At 44.3% G+C, this 9,175-nt stretch overlaps 1 protein-coding gene across 1 annotated transcript in view; it reads left to right on the top strand.

Moving 5' to 3' along the window:
- The window catches only part of NYAP2 (neuronal tyrosine-phosphorylated phosphoinositide-3-kinase adaptor 2), a 168,963-nt gene that overhangs the window by 19,021 nt on the left and 140,767 nt on the right, over positions 1-9,175 (top strand). The window contains exon 2 of the mRNA XM_035006993.1: positions 407-708. Within this exon, the coding sequence (XP_034862884.1) occupies positions 407-708 (302 nt within the window). The remainder of the gene's footprint in view (positions 1-406; positions 709-9,175) is intronic.

Raw genomic sequence — 9,175 nt, 5'->3', positions numbered from 1 at the left:
CTCAATAATGTGTCAAAAGACAGTCCGAGTCATCGTCACGGACCTCTCGTTTGCTTTTTAAGCCCCTGACAAGATTTCCCTCAAAGAAAAGCAGTTGAAGATGACATATGCTATTGCAGTATTTTCTTTTCCTTTGGAACGCTGTTTTGGGAGTACCTGCATGCCAGGACACCAGGATGGCTGGAACCAGGTGTTAGGATTTCTCGCTGTCATCGGGTTGTATCTGCCCTCCCGTCGCACTTCATGCAAACGCACACACGGTTCTCGTGCTAATGCCAAGGTTCCTTCACCAGCCTAGAGCTGAGATGCGCGCTGCCCCCTAGCATAGGGACGCTCGCGCCCGTGGGACCTGGCGGGGGGCCGGCTCGCTTCACCTTCACGGACTTGGCTCTGCTTTGTCTTACAGCATAGGTGGCGAAGTGGGGCGGGGCCACGAAGGAAGTTACGCGGGCAAACATTTCCGCATGGGATTCATGACGATGCCCGCTCCTCAGGACAGACTTCCCCATCCCTGCGCCAGCGGCTTTTCCGTGAGGTCGCAGTCCCTGCACTCGGTCGGGGGCGCAGACGACGACAGCAGCTGTGGCTCCCGCCGGCAGCCGCCGCCCAAGCCCAAGCGGGACCCCAGCACCAAGCTGAGCACGTCGTCGGAGACGGTCAGCAGCGCGGCGCCCGGCAAGAGCGGGAAGGCCCCCGAGCGGCCCGAAGGTAACACGCGCGGGCTCCGCGGGAGAGAGGCCTCCCGCTGCTGAGCATCCGCCCTGCGCCCCCACCCCCTCCCCGGGGCCCCACCCGCCTGCCTCCTTCTCCCTGAAGTCCCAGGCAGGAGCGGTGGAGACGAGGGGACCTTTGATTAAGGTGCCGACAGACGGCACCCGGGAAGACATAGTTATAGTATCAGAAAGGGAAGGCAGCGTGTGTATTTGCTTTTCTTTTAATGAGAGAGAGAGCATGAGAGGGGGGAGGGTCAGAGGGAGAAGCAGGCTCCCCTCCGAGCAGGGACCCCGATGCGGGACTCGATCCCGGGACTCCAGGATCATGACCTGAGCCGAAGGCAGTCGCTTAACCAACTGAGCCACCCAGGCGTCCAAGGATAAGTCACTTCTTAAAAGAATATTGCAGTGAATGGATCAGTAAGAGAGGAATCTTTTTTTTTTTTTTAAAGATTTTATTTATTTATTTGAGAGAGAGAATGAGAGAGAGCAGATGAGATGGGGGAGGGCAGAGGGAGAAGCAGACTCCCCTCCGAGCAGGGCCCCGATGCGGGACCCGATCCCGGGACTCCAGGATCATGACCTGAGCTGAAGGCAGTCGCCCAACCGACTGAGCCACCCAGGCGCCCGCGTGTGTGTTTTCTTACCCCCTTAAAGCTTCAAATCATTAAGAAGTTGTTGGCCTAAAAAAACAAAAAAAATCTAAAATGTATATTGTCTTGCTTGGATTAGTATCACTTACATGATTCCAGAAGCATGATGTGATTCTCAGGGGAACATGGTAAGGCAGACAAACATACAGAAGGCAAATTGTAATCATTCTTAGAAACAATGATTTTGTACAATGTGGTGGAGTTCCTTCCAGTGAATATGAACACACAACGCTGTGTATATATTTCAATGTCTCCTTCAATCCCTATCTCCAAATTCTACCCTGGACCTCGGTTTTTCCTCAGCTATGCAATGTACAAATCTCTCTCCACCTCCTTGCTGGCCTGGGAGTATGAATTCGGTCAGGTTAACCGTAGATCTCACCAGCTCTTCAGTCTTCCTTGAATAAGGACGTTTCAGCTTTCCTGAGTTTCTCCTGAGAGTCCCTTGGAGGGAGAGCTGTCTCAAGTGTGCTTTGATAGAAGCCCGTGCAGATTTTGTGGATTAGCTGTGGAAAGTGCTTCGAGGTTGTTTGTGCTGCCAGTTCCGGTGGCCACCTTGAGAAAATGGCTCCGCCAGGTCCCTTAGTTTTTCTCTCACGCTGTCTGCCCCTGACATTCTCCACGGCAGGCTTCCCCAAGCCCCGAGCGTACCGAGTGTCACAGTGGTTTGCAGCTGGGAGTGGAAGCCAAGGTGGTCCTTTCCTCAACTGGGAAGGTATCTTTGTCACGTGGGCTTCCCAGGCCTTCATAAAAGTTCCCTCATCTTCTGGTCTAACCTTTCCACAGAAGCTCAAGCCTAGTCCATGACATGGGGTACCCATGAGGCATGTCACATCCCTTCCATCAACCTCATTTCTCCTTCCCCTCATATTGGTGCCCCAGTGCCTATTTAGACAAGAACTAAAGCTTCATTACGCAATGAAGAAGACAAATACATGCCGGGAGGTGGAGCTAATCCATGCATTCTACGTGGAAAATCTCTACTGAGGCTCAGTTCTTCCTACTACTATACATACATGCAAAAACGTGACCGTGTGCATATATATGTGAGTACATACATGAATAACACGTATGCGTATGCATATTTACAAAATTGAAATCATAATGCATACAGTTTTGTGTTTTATTTTTCACTTACTCTTTTGTGACTATTTTCCATGGCATTCAATTTAAGAAACACCATTTTTAAGGAGAGAAGTGTGCATCATAGCACTTTATTTAATCATTTTCTCCTTGAAGAATACTTAGGTTGGTCCAGTTTTGCTACAATGAATGAAACTGACATGAACGTGCATGTGTGTGTGCACGTGCGCTTGTCTGTGTGTGTGTCTGTGCAACTCTCTTTATTGTTCCTCTGCTGACTTGAGAGTAGATTAGAAGACCCCTTTCTCTCCTGATTCAAAGTCATCAGCATGTCCTTCAACTTGGAACACATCGATGCTTATAGAAACAAATGAGTGTTTCCTTTACTTGTTAATACACTAAAGGGGCCTAGAGATCTGCTTTTGTAAATTTTAAATGTTGTTCTTAGGTTTCCCCTGATGTTGTTACACAGTGCCTTTCATTCCTCTTTATTTTCTCTGGTATTATTTCCAGAAGTCCCCCCTCTCTGCCTTTCTTGCCAAAAAACTAGATAGCCAATGATATTAGATTGTTTACAAAAGACGTTTACTGATGTAGAACACTGGTCTCTGAATGATGCGGGCCTGAATGTAATCTAGAAATATTGAAGAATCAAGGGGAAATAAAAGGACCTCCCAAAGGGGAGGGGAAAGATGAAACAGAGGAGGAAAGTAGCCAGGAAGGAGTGTGTTATGAAGCACTGCAGTACTGTTGGAAACTTCTGGAACCAGGGTGAAATACCTCCCGAATAGCCTCTCTCAAGAGAGGGGGACCTGGGGTCTTCAAAGTGAACACATGCAGAGATACAGGATGGTTGTGCCACAGAAGAAACATTGGAGTGGTGATTCAGTTGTCTTAAAAGTAGAACTGATTACCATTCATTTGAGATGCCTTAGCTACCTAATTCCTGACAGAGAGCAGCTCTTCTTTCAGATCCCCTCACCATCTAAGGATCTAGGGTTTCAAATAGCTACTTATCAAACAGAAGACAGTAGCTCTATTATCTTTATTTCTTCTGAGGACAGGAGAGGAGACAGTGACTAAATTAGAGCAGCACAAAGACTTAAGTGAGACGTGGAAAACTACTTGATCGGCATGAGACTTCTTAAACATGAGGTCCAAGTTCAACATCTCTCCTCAAAAGGAGTTCTAAGTATGGACTGAGATGCCTTCAGCTGTAGTACATGTTTGAGGACAGTCGGTGGACCAGATGGGCTACTAGGATCCCGTGCAGAAAAGGTCAACTTTTACAGAAGAGGGATTCTCGATGCAAATTTCACCTCTTCAGAATGCTTAATAAAAAGGCAATAGCAAAATTGGATACATTCAAATCTCCTCTACCAAGTTATGACTTGAATGACAAGAGAGAATTAGGGCTCAGTTCAGAGATGGAGAAAAAAATCTTGAGTCCAAATGCATGCCTGCTTATGTGTACGCTCAAAGCCAAAAGTATATAAATAGGTAGATTGTTCTTTTATGAATTCTCAGTTCTTTATAACTGGGAGTTAACTGGAGTTCATTACAGAGCATATGTTTTCTTTACAATTTTCCTAGCTATCAAAATTATAACAAAGATGAAAAGTGACTTCTATGAATCTTAGTCTGTCTTATTATATTAAATGTCAGCAAAATCAAAATATTGATTCAGTGGCATTAGAATGATTTCCATGGTAACCGGCTTCTATTTAAGTAGGGGATTATGACTTCCCTGTGGATAAAAGTAAAAAAGAACCGGACTTGTAGCAAAACAGCTTTTCAGAGTAGGAAAAAAATAGCTCAGTGATGAATGCACACAAAAAATTACATACCAAGAAAGTACAATTTAGTTTTTAAAAATTGTAATTCTATCACACTGAAGATATACATTTATGACTCTATTCTGGGGTCTTCTACAATAGTAACACCTTTAAAAATTGTACAGTAGAGAAGATATAGTGGCAACAAGTATGCGATAAGTATTTTAATTGCTTTTTTTTTTTTTTTTTGCTTCAGTGTGGTACCTACTTAGTTTGAGGAAAGATTAGGTTAAATAAACGGAGTTAACTAGAAAGGATGAGAAGCCCTATCAGATGTGTCTCATGTATGACCCAGAGGATATAGGAGCTGTGCAAGCTTGCATTCTCCACCCCCACCGCTCAGGTAGACGGGCACCCTATTCCTCAGTAGCGTCATCATTCCAACACTGTGTGGTATGGGCAGAGACTGTACTTAGAACCAACAGGCACTTGACTTTGGACAAGTGATCCAATAAGGCTGTTCCGTTACCTTTAAATGAGTATAAAGAACTGAAAATTGATGGTGCCCTGCCTCCCTCACAGCCTTACGACAACCCAGTGGGATAATGCCCATGAGAGTGCATGGTAGAAAGAAATTGCTATGCGATTATAAGTTAATACTTTTTTTAAAGCTGTACTTACTGCCTATTAATAGGCTTGAATAACGCAAAATTTGAGTTTGCTGCAACACATATATTTAAAACAAATAGGAGAGGAAAAATAGCCTCTCCTTGACACACACACACACTGTACATGTTAGGCTTAAAATTTTTTACACAACAGAGTGAATAAACAGGGTAGTCTCCAGGTGTAATAATCTTTTCATGATATTAATGACAGTAGTATAACATTTAGTATAATGAGGAAAATATGTTTCTCTAAACATCAAGTACTTCTACACTTTAGGGTCTTTAAAAAAAACAAAACTAAGTACTATTTTTAAATTGAGGTATAATTAACATGTAACATAGTAGTTTCAGGTATACAACATGATGATTCAATATTTGTATATATTGCAAAAGGACCAACACAATAAGTCTAGTTAACATCTGTCACCACACAGTTACAATATTTTTTTCTTGTATTGAGAACTTTTAAGATCTTTTCCCTTAGCATCTTTCAAGTACACAATATAATATTTTAACTAAAGTCACCATCCCGTACATTGAATCCCACGACTTGTTTACTTTATAACTGGAAGTTTGTGTCTTTTGACCCCTTTCACCCATAACCCCTATCCCCCCAAACTAAGTGTGCTTACCTTCCATTTGTTATGAGTCCTTCTTTTGGGTCATTTAAAAAAATATTTTATTTATTTATTTGAGAGAGAGAGAGCATGAAGGTGGGGGAGAGGGAGGGGTAGAAGGAGAGGGAGAAACAGACTCCCCACTGAGCAGGGACCCTGACATGGGGCTCGATCCCAGGACCCTGAGATCAGAACCTGAGCCAAAGGCAGACGCTTAACCAACTGAACCACCCAGGCGCCCCTCTTTTGGGCCATTTTTAATACTTCATTTATGCTATTATTTCATGATCATCTCTTTACAAAACAATGAGTAAATATTTTTGAATTGGGATAGGTTTCCTGGTTTCTGATTTTCCTTTCTAGCTATGTTTAGTGGAGTCCTATTTGTCAATCAGAAATTGGGGTACCTGCAAAAATGTCTGGAATCACGACTGTCCTTAAAAACTTGAAATGTGTAGTTAAGCCAGAACCAAAGTCTAAATTCATCATGAGGTCGCTGCCTTAAAAACAGAAACCAACAAAAACCAAATTCCTTTTCCAGGTTACCACAAAAAGAAAGTTACACCCTCTAACAATGCTGTTCTCCACGCCTCCATTTATTCAGCCCAAACTGTGGGCACTCTACTGGGGATTCGGTGGCCAACGGAACAAGGGGTCCTTTCTTTCATGTTGCTTATAACCAATTTTGTTTCCAACTTTGCAACTCAGCCTTTCTCTATCACATCACAGAGCAAGCACTGACTGAAAGAAATCCTTTCTAGAAACCAGAAAATCTGGCATGACAACCATGGGGGATTTCTCCATGTAATTAGTTGTTTAGCTCCGGAAGTAGCAGTTTAACACATTTTAATAAAGTGTCTGTTCCTACAAAGAATATTTGCTGTTCTTTCATTTTTCAGGGCTGACAATTGAAAGGTGCCCAAATCTGATTTTCTACTGATAAAGCTTCAAAAGCAACCCCAGGGCATTTAAGGAGAAAGGAGGAAAAGATGGAATATGCTTATGTTGGGGAACTTTCAGGTTTCAGAATTCTGGTTTAGGAACCTGAATCAGCATCACTCAGGGCCAGCCATATACTTGCTTTGGCTTCCTCAGTTACTAGCCCAGATCTCAGACATTCAAAAATTTTAAGACTATTCCTTTTACAACTCAGCCATTTTAGAGAAATATGGGAGTTAGAGGCAAACAGACATGGGTTTCACATTAGTGCTGACAGCATTTAACACTGTCTCAGCCTCCCTCTCCTCACCTATGAAATGGGAAGAACAATACTGATCTCATGTAGTAGGTAGAATGCCATCCAAGAGGGTATCTGAGAGTCCCTCCTTCCTGGTATACTCACCCCGCGTATTCCCTGGAACTGACATACCATTGGTAGCTTGAAGATGGAGGCGGCCGTGTGGCAAGGCATACGGGTGGCGTCCAAGAATTGAAAGTAGTCTCCAGCTAAAAGCCAGCAAGGGAACAGGGACCTCGGTTCTATAACTGCAAAGAACTGAATTCTGCCAATGACAAAAATGAGCTTGGAAGTGGATTTGTCCCCAGAATCTCCAGACAAGGACACAGTCTGGCTGCCATGTTGATTTCAGCTTGTGGGACTCTGAGACCCAGAAGACTGGGTTCTGGCTGTGCCCAGACTTCTGATCTGTAGAACTGTGAGCTAAGACAAGGGTATTGTTCCCTCCACTGCTGTGGTTGTGATAACTTGTTATGTGGCAATGGAACAGTAATCCACCTTCCTGAGTTGTTAGGCGGGAAACATGAGGTGGGACAGAGGAGAGCTGCCCTTCCTTTCCACACTGGGCTGTTTTGTCAGAAGGGAGTGGGGGGCAGTTCAGATAGTGTCAGTGGCTTTCCAAACTTCCCAGGCCAGACCTTGAAGATAAATGAGATGAAGGAACCTCGGAAAGCACTGACATATTAGGGCTCCTGAGTATCTGCTTAGCTTTTTGTAGATTTGTTCAGGTCTTTTCCTGAGAGGGTCCTTTCTTCTCACCAACAGTTTTTGTTCTTTCAAAAGGCTCAGCAGTGGCTTTTTGGGTGGCTTTTTTGAACGATTCATTTCAGCGGCTGCAGCTTGCCTGCTTAGGACCTTTTCCACATGACAAGTGGCACTTTTACCTCACAGCATGTGCCCACCAAGTGCTCCAAGCCCCGTGTGGCACGGCACTGGTAAAACACAAAGAAAGCAGGAAAACGAGCTCAGGAAATCGTCCTAGTTCCCACACTGGCTCGTGTCCTGGGGTGTATTCTCATTTGTTTTCTGGGATGCGATGTGGGAGATGATCATCGGAGTCCCACATTCCTGGACTCCTCTTTCCAGGTTGACAGAATCAGACGCTGCTAGGCTTTCTAGTGGAAAAGCCATCTGTCAAACCAGGCGCTGCTCAGACGGACACAGGGTTGTCCCTCCACAGCGTGTGTGATCTTTCTCCAAATGTGCCCTGAGGCCCGTGAATGAAACAGCTTGCAAATCAGTCATCACACAACACCTCTCTCTCTCAGTCCTTGCCGTGCTTGTTGATTTTGGTCCAACGAACTACCTTGCCTCTAATGGTCTCACCCAACATCCTTCTATGAAGAGTCTGGATTTGGCCTCAGTTGTCTCACTGTCTTAGATCCGTAAGAGGACGTTTGTCCATGTTGTTGGAACAGACTGATTTTTCCCTGAGAGACCCATGAGCCCAAAGTTCCTGAGTGTGGTGACAGGGCATTCATTTTGAGGGTGTTGGCTTGCTGTGCAACAAATTGACATAAACTTAGGGGCTGAGAATAATATACCTTTATTATCTTACAGTTTCTGCGAGTCAGGGGTCTCCTCAGGGTCTCCCAAGGCTGCAAAACAGCGGCCAGATGGGGCTGAGGTCTCATATAAGCCTCAGGGTCCTTTCCGTGCTCATGTGGTTGTGGACAGAATTGATTTTCTTGGGGTTGTAGAACACATGATAGCTTATTTCTTCAAGGACAGCAAGAGAGAGAGAGAGACTCTCTCACTTTTATTTTCTCCCTTCCAGAAAGGCCTGTATCTTCTTTTATACAGCTCAGCCAGGGGCACCTGGGTGGCTCAGGTCGTGATCCTGAGGTCCTGGGATTGAGCCCTGCGTCGGGCTCCCAGCTCATTGGGGAGTCTGTTTGCCCCTCCCCTCTCCTCCTGCTCTCTCCCTCTCTCTCTCTCTCTCATATAAATAAATAACAATCTTTAAAAAATAAATAAATAGCTCATCCAGGATATTCTCCCTTTGGAGGAACTGCGTCCACTGATTAGGAATCTTAATTTCAATTGAAAACCTCTTCGCCTTTTTCCACATACTGCAACTTAATCACGAGAGTAAAAAACCGTCATATCCACAGTCCTGCTTGCACTCAAGGAGAGAGAATGATACAGGACGCAAGTCACAGAGTGCAGGGCTCTTTGGACCTAGAATTCTCCCTACTCAGAATGATACAAAGGAGACTATGTATACATAGCTTTTTTAGAAACCATCCAAATATCTGGTTGAACTCTTCAAAAGTCTATTTGTGGAAAGTTAATTAGCAATGTGAGAAACAAACCATAATTCACTAGAATAATACAAATATAAAATAATCAAAGTAATTGGTAAATAAATAGGGCACAATAAGACTCCCCTCTTCATTTCTTTCTTTGTCTTTCCTTTTTTCCTATAT

Source organism: Mirounga leonina, unplaced genomic scaffold, assembly GCF_011800145.1.
Source record: "Mirounga leonina isolate KUSES-001 unplaced genomic scaffold, KU_Mleo_1.0 Mir_151, whole genome shotgun sequence".
NCBI classification, from domain to species: Eukaryota; Metazoa; Chordata; class Mammalia; order Carnivora; family Phocidae; genus Mirounga; species Mirounga leonina.
This window is presented reverse-complemented; position numbering and strand designations above follow the sequence as displayed.